The 23,801-nt window shown below is 40.2% G+C and overlaps 1 protein-coding gene across 1 annotated transcript; it reads left to right on the top strand.

The window, feature by feature from the left end:
- The first annotated feature begins 18,954 nt into the window (after nt 1-18,954).
- On the top strand, nt 18,955-19,914 carry LOC103603950 (olfactory receptor 6M1-like). The gene has a single exon (XM_008588531.1). The coding sequence runs from the start codon at nt 18,955-18,957 to the stop codon at nt 19,912-19,914; it is 960 nt and encodes a 319-aa protein (XP_008586753.1).
- Nucleotides 19,915-23,801: the final 3,887 nt, after the last annotated feature.

Here is a 23,801-nt window from a genome sequence, read left to right as displayed (position 1 = left end):
GAGACGACGGCGGCGCTCGGGGAGAGAGGGGGGAGCGGGCGGGGAAAAAAAGCAACAGACCTCCTTTTCTGTCTGTCTTTTTAGTAAGCGATGATGATGGATTATTCTGTGACAACTTGGCGAAACTGAAACAACTCATCCCAGAATTTCTTCTCTATATATTTTCAAGTTAAAAAATTGGCCAAAAGAAGAATTTGCACAAGATTCAAACGGTACAAAGTGAAACAGCAACTAATGTTCTCTGAGGCTGCCATATCGGATATGGTGACGGACACATGCAGAGTCTCCCAGCAGGTTCCATCCTGTTGTCATTCTCCTGTGCTCCACATCCAGCCCTTTTCCTCCACTGCTGGCCCTACTGACCAGCAGCAGATTCAGGCGCACCCCTGGACACCTGGCTGCGTACAGGCAACATTTCCTGTAGTCCTCCTGGAGATCCCCTTTGCAGTTCCACTTCGGAGGCTGGACATATTCTCAGATTGTCCAGTGGCTGCTGACTCATTTTCTGTCCCTCCAACTCCCTCTGTGGACCTTCACTTTCCCAGTTCCTTCCCAATTGTGTAAGGTATTAAAACTGGAGGAGAGTCTGGGGAGGCCGGATAGTCAGCCTCAACCCACCCCGTCCTCTTCCCATGTTCTTAATTCCACCACAGGGGTGAATTCAAGAGCAGAGTCACATTAGCAAGTGAGAACAGGTTTAATGTAACAAATAAGAGATACAGATTTCACAGAGAGAGTGCAGCATGCCCCAGCGACTGAGCAGGGCCCACACCAAGTATAATACAAAAGTAAGAAATACACATTTACAGAGTTCAGGCTGGCGCTAGAGAGAGCACAGCCTGCTAAAGGCAAGTTGGATACAAAAAGTAAGAACTACTCACCTCAGGCAGAGTGTGGGCTGGCTCCAGGAGAGTGAGCAATAGCCCAGCCTCCTACTGGGATCACACTTCTATAGTTTTGCTATCTAATACATATTCATGCTACCTAATGAATATTCAACTAAGGGAGGTGGTTTCCAGTTATGTGACAGGTTATGTAATAGTTCTGCACATGCTCAATTTGTCTCCTTTTAGGGAATGCTCATTAGTCAAATTCTATCACATGCACCAAATAGGTTCAAGAATATTCTGTGCTCTTTAGTGCCTCTGGTGGAAAGTCATTCAAAGGATAAATTCCACTTTACTGAGCATGTTCAGCTACTAGGTTTATGTCTAATTTCTTTCTACTGAGAATGCTCAGCCGCTGGTTTTGCATAAGTCTGTCCCTTGTGGTCTCAAACTCCCCATATTGGTACCGAAAATAGGTGCAATAAGCTACTGTAGCTCTCCTCTAGGAGAGGGCCTAGAGGAGGAGCTTGAGACACTGTGGAGTGGCTTGAAACCCAGAGGTGTGTCTTGTAACCCTAATCCATGGAAACTGAGCACCTCCTATCTCAGTATCATTGTCATCATAAATCTCTTATCCCACAACATTTATAGTGACTCTGATTCCCTAACTGAATCCTGACTTATGATAAAGCAACCCTTCGTCTCTGATGCTGGAGCTGGTTCACATAACCTGAGCAGCTGGTGACAAGGGCTCAGTGAATTACAGGCAGGTGGAGGGACAGGGAACAGCCCCATAGTAATACTAACTTCTACAGGGATAGAAGTCAAAGAGAAGACATTAACTTCAGGTGAGCTTTTATGTACCATCAGAGCACCCTAAAAATCATAAGATGTACCTTTGTATTAAAATATGCTCCTCTCTGATGCCATCTGATATAGGTTCTGATTTCAAAAAAGAAGGTCGCAGTACATTCCACCTTAGGTTTTTGAATAGGTCAATGTACATGCTAAAAAGTCAGACAAAGTGTTGGCAATGATAAAAATGTAGGTGCATGTAGATACGCATTTGCATTCCTCCATTTAAAAAAACAAAAAACAATGTACATCTTTTGGGACCAAGAAAAAGAATGATATATCTGAAACAACGAACCCAGCCTATGTATTTAGAAAATTATGGAATCTTACGAAAATCGTGTTACATTTTTATTTCTTATTTTACTTATCACAAAACTAGATATAAGACCCATCCCAATTTCCTCACAAAAGGGTAGAAAATAACTTGAGTTCCTGTTATGTAAGAAAAATATTTATGTTTTACAACTGTCCTATTAAGGAAATGTTACTAGCTTAACTTTACAGATGAGATTGATCCTCAAGAGGGATTAAATAACTTCATTGAGGCCATGTAGCTTCTAGGTAGGAGAGCCAGGATTTGATCTCATGTCTGTCCAAGACTCAGTCTTTTTGCTAAACCACCCTCATTTTTAACATGTACCTCTGGGGGGCCAGCCTGTGGCTCACCTGGGAGAGTGTGGTGCTGATGGCACCAGGGCTACAGGTTCAGATCCCTATATAGGGATGGCCAGTTCACTCACTTGGGAGAACGTGGTGCTGACAACACCAAGTCAAGGGTTAAGAGCCCCTTACCAGTCACCTTCAAAAATAAATAAATAAATAAATAACATGTACCTCCGACTTAGAAAAGGAGAAAAGCTGGTGTGTGGATGTTATCCCTGTGAAATTGTTTTAGAATAATCATAAAAAAAATAATTTTAAATACTTCCAGACCTTTTTATGCATGTGTGTGTTCCTGGTCAAATTAGTCACTTTGAGAGAGGAAACATGTGTCCTAATGGGTTCCAATAATAATGCTCTTTTCCAAAATATGTTTGGAGCTTCTGTCTTAGAATTGCAGAATTGCAACACAACTGTTTCTCTCTCTCTCTCTCACACACACACACACACACATTTATGAGAACATTTCAAATTAAAAGATAATACAAATCTTCCCATGAACTGTTTGAAGTGCCCTTTTTATCTTTATATATATATATAGAGAGAGATACAAATTTTATACGTTGATAATACACAGATTATGTATATGGATATATAAGTATATATGTGTGTAGATAGTAAGGATAAGGTGCCCTCTTTCCTCTATATTCTCTAATGTACACATAGAATCCAAGGTGACATTTTTGAAAAACAACACTCCTTGGAGATTTTCAAGCAGAATCCAGACAAGCACTCCCTGGGTGTATTGCAGGGGAAATAGCTGCATCAGAGGGAGAGTCGGACAATATGACCTTTAAGGTCCGTTCCAACACTGAGATTCCCTGTAATATAATTTGTTATGTTTGTTTTTCAAAAATCACTCTATTATATTGTGGTCACACCTCATAAAAAGGACTATGCAAATGGAAGGTGGATCTTTGCTATAAATGATAATATTGCGATTATTCTTTCAGTAGGATCTCTAATTGCTGGATTAGTTTCCATCAGTTCTCACCGTGAGGCCAGATAGGCCCTCTGCTGTATGGTCTTCCAGCACCGAGCTTCCCTCTCACCTAGCAGTGGACGCACTGGCAGTAGCTTGCTTCACGTCCAGAGTGCCCTCGAGGCCTTTAATTCCTTAAGCGCTAAGGCATACCTCTTTATCACTGTGAATTGGTCTGGAATCAGAGGAAGAACTCAATAAATATTTTTTAATGAATAATAAATATGTGTTGAATGTCAGAAGCATAGGCTATGGAATCAACCTGAAAACCTCCCTGTCCTATCATTCCCATAGAAATAATTTATGTGGCATTTACTAATGGCTCTCTGTGTGGAGACACTGCAGTGAGTCCTGCATGGGATGGAGGGTCCTGGCATGCAGGGAGTGTGCAGCTTAGCGGGGGAGCAAGAGAACACCTTACCCATGAAAAGGAAGCATGACCACAGGAATGCCACACACTGCAGAGGGATTTGTTCCAGCTGGGGTAAGCAAAGAGAGCAGGGTGTCATGGAGGAAAGGAAGCCTCTCTGGTCCAAAGAAAGAAAAAATCACGAGCAAAGGCACAAAAGCAGGAACGTGCAAAAGTTTCTGAACAGAACTGAGCAGCCCAGTGTGGCTGTGGCATACATGTGGGAAGTTAGATGTTGGCTCTGGTCAGGTGAAAAGACCTTCATTGCCAGGTGCGGTAGGCTGGACAATTGTCCCCAGGGATATCCAGGCCCTAAATTCTGGAACTTGTGAATGCTACCTTATGTAGCAAATGGGACACTGTAGATGAAATAAGGAGATTATCCAGGATTATGCAGGTTGTCCCAAAATGTAATCATAAATGTCCTTAGAAGAGGGAGGCAGGGGAGGTTTGACAGCAAAGAGAAGGCAATACAGAGATTGGACAGAGAATTAGAGACACTAAGCTGCTGGCTACGAAGAGGGCAGGAGGGGACGTGAGCTGCAGCGTGCAGTGAGTACACCCCTAGAAGTGGGAAAAGGCACAGAGATGGATCTTCCCGTGGGGACTCCGCAGGGAACACGGCTCTGCTACACCTTGGTTTCAGCTCAGTGAAACCCATTCAGGACTTCTGACCTCCCAAACTGTAAGAGAATGAATGTGTATTGTTTTAGCTGCCAAGTTTGTGGTAACTTGTTACAGTGGCCACAGAAAACTCCTACAGCCAGGTTACTTGGTAAGTGATGAGGGGTCATAACAATTCAGGCAGGAGTGGACTGGGGAAGGTGAGTGGAAGGGGTGTGGGCAGAGAAAAAGGGAAGGACGGCAGCTTGGTTTTAGAAATGGGTAAAATCTCCCTAGACATTTTGTTAGCAAAGCCTTTTGGGATCCTCTGGGATGAAAGGTGCTGGAGAAAATGTAATAGCGCTGATAACTATTCTATGATTTCCCTGGACAATGTCCTCGGGTGAACTACAAGGCAGCTCTTAATGTTACGATAAGAGATGTGGGAGACTCAGCAGTCTGGGGTCTCGGAGGTGCCACAGAAGCTGTGACTATGTTTGTCTGCGTTCCCCGGGGACTGGCATCCTCTGAGCGTCACATGTCTTCTGCCCCGAGTCACAATTCACGCGAGCTCCAGGGAGCGGCAGCAAAGGGCAGAGTCAAGAGCTGTTCAAGGCAACAACGGCATGAGAGAGAGTGTAGTGAATCATTTAGCATTTCACCTCGCAGCCCAAGACCAGTTCCAGGTACCGAGCGAGCCACGATTGGGTTGATCCATGTAGATTTGTCACGAGTGGTTGACCCAGTCCACTAAAGTTTATGTTGGGGACGCTTGTCCATGGTGGGGCCTGAGACCTGCTCCCTTACAGGTTGGAAACGGGAAATTGAGGCTTCTACCCAAGAAAAGCTGATTTTTAAACCAGAGAGTTCAGATTTTCAACCCCTTTGACCTTCATCATCTTTGGACAGTGCTTAAAGACACAGCAGAGGCCTTGACTCTGAAGGTAAAAGAGCCCCACATTCCAAAACAAGGAGCATTCATCCTGGCTTAGACATGAAGGGAGCCTTGAGCTCGTGTGACCCAAACTTCTCATTTTACAACCGAGACAGCCCAGGATGAAGACAGTCAAGTGATCCTGGGGAAGGTCTCTGGTGCCCCAGCCAGGAATTTCACGACTGTACCTCATCCCTCCTGTTCGTTTCTCCATCAGAGCAGGAGACTCATGCATCACCTGGGGTTGATGTTTTAGAGAAATATAGCCAAATATCCTCACCCGTTGGAAAATGAAGGAACTTCCCCTCAGGGACCTGGCCTTCCCTTCCGCATCAGGGTCCCTTTCTGGATGCTGAGACAAAGTTCCCTTTCCTCATGATACCCTCAAATTTCAGACTCCGTGGAAGACCAAATCCAGTTTGGAGTTGAGCCCACCTGTAAGCAGAATGCATGAAGTCAAACAGACCTGGGTTCAGATCTAGTCACGTCACTTACAGCAAGTCACTTGACCTCTCTGATCCCAGTTCCCTGAGGTGTAAATATTATGGGATAATAATAACTACCTCAGAGTTGCCTGAGGATGAAATTGGATGATACAATAGATACAAAAATGCTTGATAGATGCCTTAGAATGTACTAATGCTGGATAACCACGTGCTGGTTCTGAATTTAAATGAGTTTTTAGGAACACAAGTATGAATATGAAGGTTTCCAAAGATACCTTCACTCACGGCCTCTTGTAAAAAATATCTAAAATTCCACCATTAGCAATGCAGACCCTAGATTCTCAAAGGATTGCCAGCCTTTGGGAATTCCCATGAAAAAAAAGACACTCGAAAACCTCAAATCAATATCACTGAATGCCTCAGCAGGAATTAATTGCTAGGAAAAGCAGAGGGGAACCGAGAATTGAGCTGCACTGAATGGTACATTGGTCCAATTCTCAATTTTTTTCGGACCAGAGGGAGATAGAGCAAGAAATCTAATGGTATTTTTAAAGTCTGAAATAATCCTGAAAACAATGTTTATTTTATTTACATGCTTCCATGTTTTGCAACAGCTAATATGGCGGATCCTCTCCTAGAGCCATGGACTCCGTTGGGCCTAGCGTTCTGAAGGCAGGCATCTGCACCTGCCCCCGCCTTCGTTTCTTCATTCATACATCGGGTCTTCTGCCATTCAACATACACTGGTCGAACTACTAGAGTCATTCACATAAGTAAATGACACCTTTCCCTTGAGTTCAAGGTCAAGCAGAAGACACAGACCTGAAGCAAGTGAGGATAATACAGTGTGACTATCGCTTTATAGAAGCATCAGTGCCAGGGGAAAACAGGTAAGGAAAGGACTTTGTTCTGGCTTGGGGGATGGGAAATAGGGGGACACCTGGAAGGTTTCACAAAGAGAAGACATTGCCAAGCAATCTGTGGATAGAGAGAAAATTCCAAATTAGCCAAGACGCCAAGATGTGCAAGGACACATTTGGTGACTCCAGCACCTCAGGGGTCATTCCGGTTGTTAAGCTATTGTCCTCAGCTCTGAAGCACCATTCTGTGTGGTGCAGGGCTGGGGGATCTGCAGGTTACCTGTCTCCTTTGTCAGATGGCTCTTTGTTAGGGTCCACAAATACTGGGTACTAGAGAGAGACTAGAAGGCAGGGGAAGGACAGGATGTGCCCCTCCTGTCATCATTGTCCCCTCAATAGCCTCCACTCCAGCAGCCACAGTTGGCTCCAATCTCTAGGATCCTTTGACTCCAGTCCTACTGTGCCCCTCGGAGGCTCAGTCCCCATCAGGGCAGCTCCCCCTCATTAGACATCCCAGCCCAGTTCCACTCGGGCCCTTCTCCAAACTCCTGAAGTACAGCAGAAGCTGAGGAGCCCCCTCATCCTCAGAGGCATGACTGTCTCCCCTGAAAGACCCCCCCCGAGCTCCTGTGTCACCCGCAGCTGCGGAGCACCTCTCCCCCCACAGAGCTCCCTCTCTGCGTCTCTAGGTTCTAGTTATCCCAATCGCTTTGAGTTTGGCATTAAGTTTTAGAATTGATAGCTGCTTCCTGTGGTCATAATTTTGTAACACCTCGACATTTCCCTTTTATTTTTTTCAATCCTCCAACACTTGTCTGACCAATTCCTTATTTTAAATGTTTTTTTGTTCAACAGTGTAGTGAGGTTTCTGATTTCCTGCCTGGATGCTGACTGATACATCATATGAGAGACACAAATTGAAGGCTGGAAAAGTAGGTGTGGAACTGGATGGTAGAGGGTTTCCCCTTCCATCACAAGTGTTTGACTCCATTTTACAGATCAGGGTGGGGAACTCTGCAGATTTCTAGAAAGAGAGTGGTTTGATTGAGGCTGTGCTACCGGTGAGTCATAGCACTAGAGGAAGTGGGGACTGGGGTGGAGGGATGAGTTGGGGTAACATTTCAATAACCCAGGCCTGGGATGTTAAGAACTGGTCCACAGCAGAGGAAAGGCAGAACAGGAGCATACCTGCAGGACCATTCAGAAGCTTCACTCTGCTAGTGGGTGGTGCAGTGTCTTCAGCAGAAGCAGCTGGGAACTCCCCACCTCTGCAGACATATGCCCCAGCCTTTCCCTCGAGTTTTGGAAGATGCGGTGCCTGCCTCTGCAAGAGAAGCAGTATACCCGGAGAACTTTTGGAAAATGCCAGTTCTCAGACCTTGTCCTAGCCATACTGAATTAAAATTTCCTAAAGAAATGAGTCCCAGAAGTCTGATTTTTTTTCACACTTTCCAGGTAATTCTCTTTTTGTGTGATGGGTAAGGGGATCGTAACCCTTGGCTTGGTGTCGTCCACACAGCGCTCAGCCAGTGAGTGTACCGGCCATCCCTAGATAGGATCCAAACCCGCGGCCTCAGTGCTACTAGCACCGCACTCTCCCGAGTGAGCCACAGGGCCAGCCCCGGCCCAGGTAATTCTTTTTTTTTTTTTTTTTTTGGTCTTTTGTCTTTTTCCGTGTCCGGCAACGGATTGCAACCCTCAGTGTTGCCCCCGCACTGGACCTGGGACCGGCAATGGGACCGCAACCCTCGGCGCTGCTCCTGCGCCTCGCTCAGCCAGTGAGCGGGAACCGGTCTGTATGTGGGATCCGAACCCTCGGGGGAGCGCCGCCGCGCCTCCCAAGCGGTGCACTATCCAGTGCGCCACCGGGCCGGCCCTTGGCCCAGGTAATTCTAATGAGAAGCTCTGTTTAGGAATCATTGACTTAGAATTTAGCACAGGTAATGCACGTGACTGTGTCCGGCTCACAGTCTGCTGCAGCAGATGCTGTCAGCTTTTGAAGCTGCACCCATACTTCCTCTGGGCACTTGTCACTCAGGCACGTGCAGATGGCTTCCTGCTGCAAGCACCTGCAATCCCTGCCTGGTCTTCTCTGGCTGCAGGCACACACTTGGCCCTCAGGTGCCAACTTGGAGGCATGCTTGCCACTCTGGGACTGCGTGCACTGGCTGCTCACAGAAGCAACCTGTGCCTTATCACACATGGATAGCCTTCCTCTTCTCCTTCTCTGTCTCCCTCAAACACTGCTCTACCAGCGCATCCTGACATTGCATCCCAAATACACTACTTACACTCAGAGCCTCTGAGCCAGCTCCCAGCTGAGCCAAACTGAAGACATATGCATTTCATCCCTGCTAGATCCTCTCCCCTTCTGCACCCCGCAGTCTCAGGTGCAGAGAGGATGAGTGACAGTGACCCCCCACCCAATATTGGTAAGGTGCTTTAGAGATGACCTCCCTCCTCCATGGGCATTTTGCATCCCATCTGATCTTCACAACAACCTTGGCTATTTCCTTATGAAAAAATTGAGACCTCAGTTGTTATATGATCTACACAAGGCCACACAGAAAGAAGTAACGCCAATTCTACTTGTACGAGATGTTCATAATAAGCCAATCTATAGAGATAGAAAGTGGATTAGTGGTTGCCAAAGGCTGGCGGTGGGGGAATGAGAAAGGAATGCTTACTGGGTGTGGGGTTTCTTTTTGGGATGATGAAACTGTTCTGAAGGTAGATATTGGTGATGGGATGATGAAACTGTTCTGAAAGTAGGTATTGGTGAGGTTTGCCCAACATTGTGGATACACCAAAAAGATCTGAATTGTACGGTAATATGCTGGATTTTATGTTATGTGAATTTTATCTCAATAAATAATTTAAAAATTGTGCATTAATTAGTGCTTTATTCAACTCATATTCAGACTGACAATTTTTCTTGTTTTTAACCACTAAATTGTATATTTTATTTTATTTTTTGGTGAAGGACATGAGCAGATAAGTCACATATCCCATAGAAACACACGTGATTAGTAAGTACATTGTAAGATGTTGTTGGGGGGAGGGGGTGGGCTAAGACCCTCGGCCCCCTATCTCAGGATCCTGAGGACTTCTGGTTCTGGCTCCATTTCCATTGCTGGCCTGGTTCAATACAATTCTTTTCTTTTAAAGGAGTAATACAAAGGCCTAAACTTTAATTTTCTTTCCATAATAGCAATATTTTTGAGACTCTGATAGAAGCTATGCCTTCCCCTGAAACACTCCCCCAAACGCGGACACAGACTTACACACAAAATGTCCATAGATTTCAGGCTATTCATGGACTTCAGGCATGTCCAGGGATCCCTGTGGGAACAGGAGGCTAACGGTTCGTCAAGCTGTGTTGGGAAGCCCTGCATTCCTACCAGGTTGTCTGTCTCTTCTCACCAGGCTCACCTTTTGCCCAAGATTTCCCTCAGAGCCACACACCCCACTATAAGCTTCTTTTTGGTGTTTTGAGTTGGAGCATCAGTAGATAGTTATCAACACCTGGTGCAATGTTCCATCTAGAAGGGAGGAAAGAGATAGGCCCCTGCTCTCAGAGCCTTCATCAACAGGCAGAAGTGACAATTAACAATCACACTGTAAGAACAACAACAACAAAAGCTATGAATAGATTCATTTTAGAATCCACTCTGCAACAACAACAACAACAAAAAAAAAACCCAAAAAACGGTGATCTCTCAATGCAGAGGGTGTTATGAGAGTTGCATTTCAGAAGGAAGTAACACCTCTCCTTTATTCATCAGGGAACTCTCTGCAGGTGCCAGCACATGTGGTGATGGAAACGTGCAAATCTTGCTGATGCTCCGACAGAGGCTGTTCTTCAAGAGGCAGGAGCACAAGCTCAGGAGCCAGAGATCAGGAGCCAGAGCGTCTGAACTAACTTTTGATTCTAAGACTTACGGGCACGGTGACCTTGGGTAAGTCACCTAAATTCTCTGTTTTACTTTATTCATCAGTAAAGTGGAAACGATTTAATATCTACATAGCACTAAAAACTATGCCTGGCATGTGGCTAGAACTCAGTAAGTATTAGTTATGGCCTTAGCTAGAGTTCCCTGGAAAACAGAGCTTGGGGCAGAGCTCATGTCTTAACCCTTCATAGGTGAAGTGGCAGGAAAATCCCAGAAAACAAGAATGAGAGGAAAGGAAGGAAACGGGGAAGGAGGGAAAGTGAACACGAGGTCCAAGGGGGTGTGTTAACAGATGGCCACAGCATCGCAAGATTGTCCTGGCAAAGTCTCCCGGATATAATGCAGACAGAGTGAATCAGACCTTGGAAATATACTAATGGAGCACAGAAGAAATCAAAGAAGTAAAAATTTGATTTGTATTGGGGTTTCTTGCAGAGAAGTAAAGTTTGCAAGGAGCGATTGAAGAAATGAGGTGTGTTGGAGGAATGGGAAGGTTAGTAACTGAGTTTAAGCCCACAAAGTTAATCTTTATTCCACTTACTTGTTTTCTTTTTGAAAACTGAAAAATATACAATATGCAGATTTATCTGTTCATCAAATTTGTTAGTCAACTGTGATGTATGCAGGAGTGAGAATAGACCTTTTTCAAGGAAGATTCATTCTATTTAGCAGTCAGCAGTATATGGATAGCAGACAAGACTGACCAAGGAGTTTTATCTGTAATGACTTTATAATATATCTTAAGATATGATCATGTAAATTCCTAAATATTTAACTGCTACTTTGAATTATTATAATAAAAAGAAATTTGAGTTCCAAAAAAAATTTGGGGTAAAAAAAAAAAAAAAAAACCAAATGGCTGGGTTATCATCTATTTGGGTTATCATCTATCTGTCGAGCTAGGGCTAGGGTCTTGAGCTCACAGACTCCTCAAGCCCATTCACAAACCCTTCACATGCAGGTTTATGGGCTAGGTAACTGGCAAAAAGGTCCCTGGAGCCTTGGTTGAAGAAGGAATAGTCTTTATTCAGCACACACACCACTATGCACCAAGCAGTCCACAGAGAAACTCAGAAGCTCAACTGCTACCAGCAAAGTCCAGAGAAAAACTGAAACTGAGCAGCTGCCAGCAGAGTAAACATGCTCTAGTTTTAGATGTGAGCTCTGCTGGCTGCTCTGCTTCAGGAAAGGGAGGACACACGATAGCAATTAACTAGAAAGATACATTGGTGCACATGCGCACTAACTCCATCCACACACTTGTTTACAAGAAATGTTGAGGGAGCCTGACTAAATCATCCTATTCTCCGCACACTACCCAATGTGTACATTGCTAAAATATCACAGTCTGTAAATGACGGTGCTTAACGTGGAGGCGAAAATGCTGAAAAACAAAGAGATATATTTTCCTTACTGAATAGAGAGTTTGAGATATCATGCAAATAAAGATGCCTGAGTCCAAATTAGAGATTTACCGCTATGAGATTGGAGGAGCAGGTAGTCAGAGCTTTGTTCTGCCCCACTTGGTATCTCATAAGAAAGACAATAAAGAATATGAATCTGTAGGAGGCCAGAATGAGCTCAAAGAGGCTGAGGATGAACAATTTCTGTGAGAAACAAAATTATTTCATACACAGAGGTATCCTAACAGGAGAATCTCAGGATAGCTGGGATCTCATAGAAAAAGTACAAGAATTAAGACCATATGAAGTCAGGAATAAACCCACGTTAGTGGGATCAGGATTGTGTTTCCAGAAAGGGTGATAACGTAGCTCAGGAGAATGGTGTAGATAAAAAAGCTCATATAGCTCCTGTTGGAAAACAGTCAAAGGAAAATGAGGTCTGTAGGTGACACGTCATTTTCTCTCCTCATGCCTTGTTAGTGTTGGAAGTAGTTTGGGGAAACCTAGTTAGAGTGTGAGGGACGGGAACACTATATTGGATATTTTTGTTAGACCAGTTGGTAAAAGCCCACTGAATTTCTACGTCCTAAACCTGGGTATTATATTGTTTTAGATTCCTTTTCTTAGTATTTATGTAGGAAGATGCATTGCATGTGTCAGAATTTGAGTCAGAGATGGCCATATTCCAAGCTCCCTGTACTTGAACATACACTAGCTGTGTGATCATGAGAAAATTACTTAATTTCCCTGAGCCTTGCTTCTTTCATTTTTATAAAGATAGTGCTGTGGTTTGATTGTGTCCCCTCCAAAATTCAGGTATTGCCAATGTAACAGTATGTATAGGTAAGGCCTTTGGGCTGGTGAGTTAGCTCACTTGTGAGAGCATGGTGCTAGTAACACCAAGATTATGGGTTCAGATTCCCATACTGGCCAGCTGCAAAAGATAAATAAATAAATAGTGATAATAGGTGAGACCTATAAGAGGTGATTAGGCCATGAGGGCTTCTCCCTTGTGAATGAGATTAAGGCTCTTATCAAAGAGCGTTCATGCAGCAGCAAGCCATCTCTTGCCCTTCTGCCTTCTGCCATGTGAAAATGTAGCAAGAAAGCCCCCAGCAGAAACCAAATTCTGGCACCTTGATCTTAGATTTTGCAGTCTCCAGAACTATAAGAAAATAAATTTATGTTCTTTATAAAGTACCCAACCTCAAGTATTCTGGTGTAGCACACAAATGGACTTGGGCTGACATCAGTAGCTATTGATACAGCACTTTGTCATGGTAAGTCAAATAAATGTTATTTTCCTTTTCCTTCTCCCAAATCTCCTTATCTTTTTCATGATAAATATAACCTGTTTTCCTTCTGTTTCTATTTAGTCTGTGAGTTTTTTAAAGATAGTATCAAAATTCTACTCACTTGTGCATTCTCCAAGAGAACATCACAGATGCTCAGTGTTTGCTGAACATACACATTTCAAAGCCCTATCATTGCTTAGAGCAATATAACAAATGGTCATTTTGAAAAGTTTTAAATTACTACCATTTTTTCTATAACTATCTAAATTAATTCATTAGTTAACATTATATTAAGCATATCTATTAAAAGTTTCTGTCTAACTTGATCAATTTATGTAATTAAATTTATCATTATATATGAATATTTATTGCTGCCAGAACTATGGCTACCCTAACTTTTATACATGGTGATTTTCCTTCTGAAATGTACTAAATTAATTAATTACTGCAGTGTGTATTTAAAATGAGGCAAAATGTGAGTGATTTAAGTCTAGGTTTCCAATGATTTAAACCAAAATATTGATATTGCTCCAGGGGCATGTCACCATATGACAATATGTTGTTTTTCATGCCAAGTTTCTTTTTGTTTGAAGTGGCCTTGTCTTTTGGCTTGCCACCAGGATATTACAGCTCCTCGCACAGGTGTTTATTAGATATATTCTACGAACAACTGACTTTATTGTCCAGAATATGTTATATTTTAATTTTTATTCTCATAGCAAATAAGTCTTGATTTAATTGTGAACTCATATTTTCTCTATTATGGAAGTTAGACTACAGTTTATGGGGGAGGGCGACGATAGGAAAACCCACACGCAGACAACTAAGGGCCAAAAGAATAATGAGTCTTTCTGAAGGAATTCAGTCCCTTGACTTTAATTAATTTGAATTTAGAGAATAACTATTTATATTTTCTTCCTCCACAAAAGTTTCTAGATAATATTTATCAGCTTCTCTCACGGGAGTTTCTGGGAAACATGCACATTTTCCCCTTTTGGTTTCTCTACTTTTCCCCTAAACTCTTCTTTGCTTTTAAAGAAGATTTTCTCTTTGAGTAGCTATCAAAATATGTAGTAGGCATCTCACCAATTCCCTTATATTATTAAGCCACATTAGTGCATGCATTTTAAATTTGGGGGGTTGAAAGTATGGGGGAAACCACCAATCTCTAAGATCCAGAGTTTCTGTGAATCCGTGCATGTGTATGTGTGGGTGAGGACTTCAAAGGTTTCTGGAAAAATAGAATTAAAGATAATAAATTTTTTTCCACAGACTTTTTGAAGTATCTTCATATGTATATATGTGTTACGTATGTATGTATATATGTATTTCCATCAATTACCTATGTTTTTCCACAGACTTTTTGAAGTATCTTCATATGTATATATGTGTTACGTATGTATGTATATATGTATTTCCATCAATTACCTATGTTTTTCCACAGACTTTTTGAAGTATCTTCATATGTATATATGTGTTACGTATGTATGTATATATGTATTTCCATCAATTACCTGATTTAACTTGAGATGGAAGCTGACAGGGTTTTGAAATTGCATAATATATGTCAAATCCCTATACTGTACTGCTCTTGTATAGTCATGTCACGGAACCAAAAGAGAAAATCCAATTTGTTTTTGTTTTTGTTTCTCTTTATTTATTTATTTTAATTTATCAATATACAATGTACTTGATTTTCCTGTCCCTTTACCAGTTCCTCTTTTCCACCCTCCCTATTCCCCCTCCTCACCCATCAACACTATATCTGTTCACTTCTCTTAAGTTCAAGGAATTGTTGTGATTTTTGTGTCATCCCCCCCATTTATTTGTACATTTATTAATTTATTTACATTTAGTTTCCACAAATAAGTAAGAACATGTAGTATTTCTCTTTCTGTGCCAAGCTTATTTCACTTAATATAATTTTCACTGAGTCCATACATGTTGCTGCGAATGGTAAAATTTCATTTTTTTTTTTTTATAGCAGAGTAGCATTCCATTGTGTGGGGTAGCAATCCATTGTGTAGATATATCACAGTTTCCTTATCCACTCTTCCAATGATAGGCATTTAGGCTGGTTCCAACTCTTGGCTATTGTAAATAGCTCTGCAATAAACAATGGAGTACAGGTATCTCTTTGGCATGATGATTTCCGTTCATCTGGGTATATTTCCAGCAGTGGAGTAGCTGGGTAATATAATAGATCTATTTGTAATTGTCTGAGGAAACTCCATACCATTTCCATAAAGGTTGCACCATTTTTCAGTCACACCAGCAGTGTAGGAGGGTTCCTTTTTCTCTGCAACCTCGCCAGTATTTATTATTCTCAGTCTTTTGGATATTAGTCATCCTAACTGGAGTGAGATATTATCTCAAAGTGGTTTTGATTTGCATTTCCCTGATGCTTTGTGATGTTGAGCATTTTTCATATGTCTGTTGGCCATTTATATATCTTCCTTTGAGAAATGCCTGTTCAGCTCCTTTGCCCAGTTTTTAATTGGATTACTTATTTTTTTGCTGTTGTTTGAGTGATTTGTATATTTTGGATATTAATCCTTTGTCCAATATATATTTTGCAAATATTCTCTCCCACTCTGTTCATCGTCTTTTTGCTCTGTTAATTGTTCATTTTACTGTGCAGAAGCTTTTTAGTTTTATAAAATCCCATTTTTTTTATTTTTCCTTTGGTTGCCTGTGCTTTGGAGGTCGTATTCATGAAGTCTGTACCCAATCCTACTTCCTGGAGTGATTCTTGTATGTTTTCTTTAAGGAGATTTATTGTTTCAGGACGTATATTTCTTTAATCCATTTTGAGTTGATTTTGGTATATAGTGAGAGGTATGGGTCTACTTTCATTGTCCTACATATGAATATCCAATTTTTCCAGCACCATTTCCTGAAAAGGCAGTCTCTCCCCCAGTGTGTAGACTTGGTGCCTTTGTCAAAGATCATATGGCTGTGGTGGTGTGGGTTGATTTCTGGATTCTCTATTCTATTCCATTGACCAGTGTTTCTGTTGTTATGCCAGTACAATGCTGTTTTGGTTTTTATAGCTTTGTAGTATAGTTTAAAGTCATGTAGTGTTATGCCTCCAGCTTTATATGCTTCTGATGGTAGAGAGATATTTGTCTCAGTGAATCAAAATATGTACCCACCATTCCATAAGTACTAGTCATTTCTTTTATAAAAAAAATAATTCTTCCTATTAAATAAATTCATATTATATAATTTTCTGGCATTTAATATTTTTTTCTTTTGCTAACTGTATGAAACAGTTACCATAAAGTGTAATAATATTACCTATTTTATGTGTTTTAAGATGTTGATGAAGATGACAACCTACCCCCTTCTGAATGATTATAGATGTCATTATAGTGCAGTTAACAGATTTATTCTTGAGCAAAACACCTCTACTAATTTAGCTGATGTTCCAATGTATTTCTTAGGAAAGTTGGATTTACTAGTTCTTTTTACTTTTCCAATTTGGGAAATTTTTACTTTTATTTTAATTAGAATTTTTTAAAAAATAAATTATCCTCTGGAGGATATTTTTCCACTTGAAGCTATGCCTCCAGGGAAGCAGCAGTAATGAACTCAGGCTTCCCTCCCGTTTCCAAATTCAAATAATCTGCATGTGTGATCATAGAAATTTCATAGTTTTGAGTGTCTTCCCTAAGTTGCAAGTGGAGAAGACACATCTTTTTCAGGCAAAGTTCTTATAACTCTCTTATAGATATGTTTGTATTCTCCACTACATTGTTTTCTTACATTCCAAGGCTCTCCAAAGAGAGTAATCTTTAAAAGTGATTTCAACCATGGATAATGCCCAAATCGTGCACATTGTGAAGGAGGAATACTATGGAACCATAAACTTAAACATTCATAAGCATTCTGAGGTATACTTTAGTGGGTAAGTAAAGAATTTACAATATTGTCTTCTTACAAATAATGTTCTTTGTTCACATTTCTTTTCATCTTTCTCCATCACTGTGATTTTCATCTGTTCTTATTTCTTCTCCTTTTACTTATTGACTATCTCATGCAAAATTTTGGAATTGACTGTATGGGTCTCTGTGGTCTCCACTTATATGTTCAGCCTCTGCCTTTGTCTGCTAGTGCCTTCAAGATGCTCATCAACTGCCCACTGTCAAACCACCTATATGTTAGAGCACAGAAATAGCTCCTTTGAGTACTGACCCTAAGTCCAAAACTACTTTTCAGTTCTCTACCAAATGTATCAATATTTTCTTTCTTTGGCATGATTATAAAAATGTAAACTCATTGCAGTCCTTCACACCATGTCACCATATTGACAAATTTAGTTCTTATTAATTAAAATACTGAATTCATGTTATTATATTCAGAAAAGGCATTATAAAGAATCAGAAGAAAGTCCAATTTTGATACAAATTGTTTCTCTTCCTCATATCATAAGTGCATAATATGCATGTCAGAAATTTGTCCATGTTTTCTTTGCTTCTTTGTTATGCAGCAAATATATAAAAGTAAAACTGAATTAAATAATAAATATTTGGGTCAGAAAAAAAAAAACAACGGCAAAACCTAAATCAAAGACACAAGGTCCTTTATTATTTCCAGCATTGACCTTCTCTGATATAACCTTTTAACTAGCCTCTGTCACATTCATCCATCTTATCTATTGAAAAGTAACAATAAAAATACCCACTTAACTAAGATTTGCCTTTCAAACAGCTGTCAATATAAAATTATGTGTATTTTTATTTGGGATTTAAAATCACTCTCTGATCCAAACCTACGTTCTTACCTTCAGTTGATTAGCTTTATAGTGTAATACACATGCTCCAAAATATGAGCTTAGTGACTAAGTAGACAATCCTTCTCCACAACAAAAGTCCTGTATTCTCTGTACTTCTGGCTCCTGATTTCTAGTGCAAACTGAACACCCTTAGGCTTCTGTTGCTTATCTTTAAAGAAGTCAAAATTCAGAAGTTCAGTTTTTTACTCCTCTTCCTGAGCATTTCCCTATCTGTCTGATTTCATGATGAACATATACAACAGATTTAAACAAAGTCATGTTTAACTCTTTTCTTTACTCTTGAAAGATCAATGAAAATCTCATTCACTAGGAAGTGTGATTCCAGATGGAGATTACATAACTGACTTTCCTTTCTTTAGTGGCCAATTTGACAATGTGGAGGCTGGAGCCTATAAGTTGAGGGTCATAAGCCTATTATGTGATCATGTGTAGTTTTTTTTCGGTATTTTTTTCTTCTGATTGATAATATTATAGCTTGAAAAGACACTTTTTGCATGTATAATAATGTATAATAAGACTTTATTGCAATTCTATCTGCCTGCACTATGAATAAATACCTTTACGTCTGAATGGATTAAGGATGCTGTAATATGTGTATTCCTAAGAGCACCCTGTATGCACCTGTTCACATGACTTGGGAACTGCTGGATCTTTTGTTAGATTCTCTACGCTGAGAGGACTCTCATAGGCCTTTCATAAGGACAATTGTCATAAACTTCCTGTGAGACTCATTCACCTCTTATGAGTGAATCATATCTTGCACAGTTCATGTCAGGAACTGTTTATACACTAGAAAAATAATTATTTGTTTTTACTATCATCTCTCTATAAAAATAAAAGATAGCTAATTGACATAGGTATGGTGCTTCCAGGGTTAAGATGCAAGTAACAAAATTAGATTTCTCTTACCAGGTGGAAGTGAGAACTTTATGGATCACAGAAACAAGACCGTAGTCACTGAATTCATTCTGCTGGGGTTTCAGAATGAGAAAGATGTAGAAATTATCCTATTTGCTGTATTTCTGCTTATGTACATGACATCCATGATTGGCAACACCACAATCATCGTTTTGGTGTGTTGTGACTACCATCTGCACTCTCCCATGTATTTCTTTGTAGCCAACCTTTCCTTCCTTGAGATCACCATCACCTCTGCAGTGGTGCCTAAGATGCTGGCCGACACATTTTCCCGCACCAAAGCAATATCCTTTGTGGGGTGTCTCACACAGTCATTCTTCTACTTCCTCCTGGGAGCCACAGAATTCTTCATCCTGGCCGTCATGTCCTTTGATCGATACGTTGCCATCTGCAACCCACTGAGGTATGCCATCATCATGAACAAACAGACATGCATAATGCTGCTTCTGGGATCTTACGTCGGTGCGTTTTTGTCAGTTTTGGTACCATCAATCTTGACTGCACCTCTGCCCTTTTGTGGGCCAAACATAATCAATCACTTCTTCTGTGACAGTGCCCCTGTCCTAGGGCTGGTCTGTGCAGACATCTCTCTGCCTGAGCTGGCTGACTTTATTTCCTCTGCCGTGTTGCTCTTGGGTTCCTTGTTCCTGACAGGAGTGTCTTACACCTACATTATCCTTACTATCCTTAGAATTCCCTCTGTCCAGGGACGACAGAAGGCTTTCTCCACCTGTGTGTCACATATCACCGTGGTTATACTTTATTATGGGAGCTCCATCTTTATTTATGTCCGCCCCAAAAAGGGCAATGTGATGGATGTTAACAAATTTGCCACAGTGCTGAACACTGTTGTGACACCAATGCTGAACCCTTTCATATACAGCCTCCGAAATGAGAAAGTCAAAGAATCTCTCAGAGATGGCTTCAATAAATATGTGGGCAGGCTAAAAATTTTAAGATCTCAAAAATAAGAACTTTACAAAAGTTACTCCTCATGTCTGGCAACAAAATAATTTTATTGTGTAACTATATTAAAAATGTTGTTTTGTTTTTTCCTTTTTGTTTTTGAGGTTTAGGCTATATTTATTTGTTTTTAAATAATTTTTATTGAAACATATTGATGGTATATTTTTACGGGGTACAGAGTTATATTTCAATACATGAACACATGTATACTATGTTTTATAATCAGGGTAATTAGCATATTCATCATTGCAAAACCTAATCATTTCTTTGTGATGAAATGTTTCATCTCCTTCATCTAGTCATTTATTAACACGCAGTAGATCATTGTTAATTATACATTCCTGGGCCTACTGTACACATATAGAACTTGCATTTTAATCTAGCTATAATTTTATATCCACGAACCAGCCTCTCATTTCCCCCTCCCCCTCCCCTTTCCCTTTCCCACCTCTAGTAGCTGCAGTTCTTTTCTCTCCTTATAACAGTTCAAATTATCAATCTTATTTTAAGCCCCCATATATAAGTTAGGACATGTGGTGTTTCTCTTTTTGTGCCTGGCTTATTTCACTTAGCATGATTTTCTCCAAGTGAATCCATGCTGCTGCAAGTGGAAGAATTTTGTTCTTTTTTATGTCTGAGTAGTCTTCCATTGTGTATATATAACACATTTTCTTTATCCAATCTTCCATCAATGGACATTTAAATTGGTTCCATATCTTGGCTACTATGAACAGAGCTGTGATATAAGTTAATGCTTCCACATGAGGGAGGAATTTAGGAGAACATATATTACTTTCTAATCCCTGTTCATTTCACTTTATAGAGGCTAACAATTTTTGTAGAGATTCCTAGAGTTCTAAAAACACCTACATATATTTATAATACATACATACATACTGACAGGCAGATACACACTGTGAGGAAAATGAAGTGGTTTGTTAGGCCCTCTCGCCTCAGGTCTGGTTGGGGGTGATGCAGCACATTCTTGGTAAACAAGTTGTGTGGGGATGGAGTTAGTGTGCATGCACGCCTGTCTATCCTTCTGTTTGCTGCTATTCTTGTGTGTCCTTCAGAGTGTATGAGCCGCAGCTCTGAACTGCTAGTGGGCAGAGATCATGTCTAGAAATAAAGCCTATTATTACTTCACCTAAGGCTCCAAGGACCTTTTTCCTCTTACCTAGTGTGGGGGAAATAGAATAATTTAGTCAGGCTCCCTTGAAATTTCTTGTTAACAAGTTGTGTGTGGGTGGAGTTGGTATGCATGTGTACCCATGTGTCTTTCTAGTTAATTCCTTTTGTGTGTTTTTGAGTTTGTGAAGCCGTGCTGTGGGCAGAGCTGGCCTCTAAGCATCTAACAATAGAGCATGTTTACTCTGCTGACAGCTGCTCAGTTTCAGTTTTACTTTGGTCTTTGCTGGTAGCAGTTGAGTTTCTGAGTTTCTCTGTGGACTGCTTAGCTCAGAGTGTTGTGCATGTTGAATTAAGACTATTCCTTCTTCAACCAAAACTCCAAGGACCGTTTTGTCCAGTTATCTAGCTTATAGACCCGCGTGTGAAGGGTTTGTTAATGAGCTCAAGGGATCTGTGAGACCTAGCCCTCGCTCTACACATGTAGATACTTGCATGGTTTCTGTCCCATTTTCCTGTGCCTCCAGCCCTTTAAAAATCAAATTCTTGTACAACTTTGTGATTAGAACTCAGACAAATCCAGTATTGGGTATCTTGGCTTTAGAGAGCTTCTCAGATTTATTGCAAAATTTCTCCTTTGTTTTCTTTCTTCAAATATTAATTTATCTTTTTGTATTTGATGCATAAATAGTTGCTTTACAATATAATAATATTAAACATGCTCTGACTTCCATTTTGAAATACTTCATATGAATTTTTTATCTCATTAGTTATTTAAATTTCAACTTTAATTGTAGACTGAGTCACATGGCTTCATGTCCGTCATAATCTACAGCAGTTATTATCCTACTTCCATGTCATACAGTGAGAGGATATATTTACCTGTGACAAAGGAATTCATTAGAACTTACAAGCCTCAGCTAATTATGCAGAGGAGGGATAGGTAACAGAATTACATCAAACTTGTCTATCCACAGTATTTTTCAAAACTAAAAAATTACCTCACAAAGTAAACATTTAACATAAAATTTTTTATAAGAAGAATTTTTCAAAAGGCTAATACTAAAAACGACCTGGGAATTTCAACATGACTTAGTGAAATTGCATTATCTTTCTACTATTTGAAAGAAATATTAAACAAGTTAATTAATTGAGTGAGGAAGTCACTCCAAAGAACATACTCAGTTGAACATGAAGGATGATCCACCATTGTTAATATAAATTATGTATTTTACAGGAGCCAAAATATCTCTTGTAAGAAACAAGTAATTTCAAAAGAATTCTGTTGGTATAAGAAACGTGGTCCAAATACACAAATGATAAAGATACCCTTCTCATGTACAACATAATTTTCTGATCTTAAAAGACTCTGTAAATGTTCCAGACATGCCCTTAGTCTGTGCTTAAAGAAACTAGATATGAAGTTCTGCAATGGTATGTATTTGATTTGATTCAATTTTTCTCTTTCCAATCTTTTCTGATTCCTCACTATTAATTTCTTATACCATCCTTCTATCTAATTTTATAATCTTGACTATTTCTCTTCTAGTAAAAAAAATGAATGATCAATAATAATCTATTCATTGTGTGCATCTCTTTTCAGATAGCACCGCTTATATCCTAGCATTGTTTCTCGGGCATACTTGGAGACCATTCATAGTGTTCAAATCACTACTGAATAGCAGAAGGAAAGTTGGAATTTTAATCCATTCATCATTGAAGTTATTATTGTTTATTTTGCAATATTGTCATGAATAAAACCTGCAAATGTAATTAGTAATTGCATGGGAGTGAACATGAATTCTCTCAAGAAAAACAGATCTACGGCATGGGCCAGCTTGCTGATCAGAAGGGATGACCTGCTAGGACAGGCTCCTGGCAACAGATCCCTTCTTTCCCATGAACAATCTCAGATAAGGTAAACTTCCCATCACCTTTTCTGGGTATTGCACCATCATGGAGCTTCATCATCAAATGGTGTGTTTTCTTCTATTTGATCATGTATTGTTCTCTCTATTACAACTGGTTGATAAATTTTATTTTCTACAGTACAGAGTTTATAGACTAGAACATTAGAGGGCCTGTTTTATTAATTTTTGTATTTCTAGTGCTGGCTTAGTATGTTTCAGTTAGTTGAGTGGGAGTGTATTTATGTGTGTATGTGTATATGTACACACACACACACACACACACACACACACACACTAAAGTTTCAATGTCCCATCCTAAACTCATGTGGAAATTGAATTGCCATTGTGATGGCATTAAAAAGTGGAACCTTTGAGAGTTCATTAGGTCATGATAGTTCCACACTCACAAATGGATTAATGCCATTACCATGGTGGTGGATTAGTTATCATGGGAGTGGGCTCCTGGTAAAAAGATACATTTGGCTCCCATCCTATCTGTCTTGCCTGCTCATGTGTCCTTCTGTCTTTTGCCATGGAATCAAGCAGCATGAAGGCTCTCACCAGATGATGATGCCATGCTCTTGGACTACCCAGCCTCCAGACCATGAGCCAAATAAACCTCTAGTGTTTATAAATTACCTGGTTTGCAGTATTCTGTTATAGCAACAGAAAATGGATTGAGACTAGATAATAGATCAATAGACAGACAGACAGACAGATAAAATAATATTTAAAATTTTATTTCTGCTTTAAATGAAACTAAAACACTTCTCATACTTGTAAAATTACTCATATTTATTTGAATCTGTGAAACATTTTTTTGTAAATGTATACTTTTAGATTACTCACAATTT

The sequence above is a fragment of the Galeopterus variegatus genome, unplaced genomic scaffold (assembly GCF_000696425.1).
Source record: "Galeopterus variegatus unplaced genomic scaffold, G_variegatus-3.0.2 Scaffold4884, whole genome shotgun sequence".
Lineage (NCBI taxonomy): Eukaryota > Metazoa > Chordata > Mammalia > Dermoptera > Cynocephalidae > Galeopterus > Galeopterus variegatus.
Note: the sequence above shows the minus strand (reverse complement) of the source record. Positions and strands in the feature narration are given on the sequence as shown.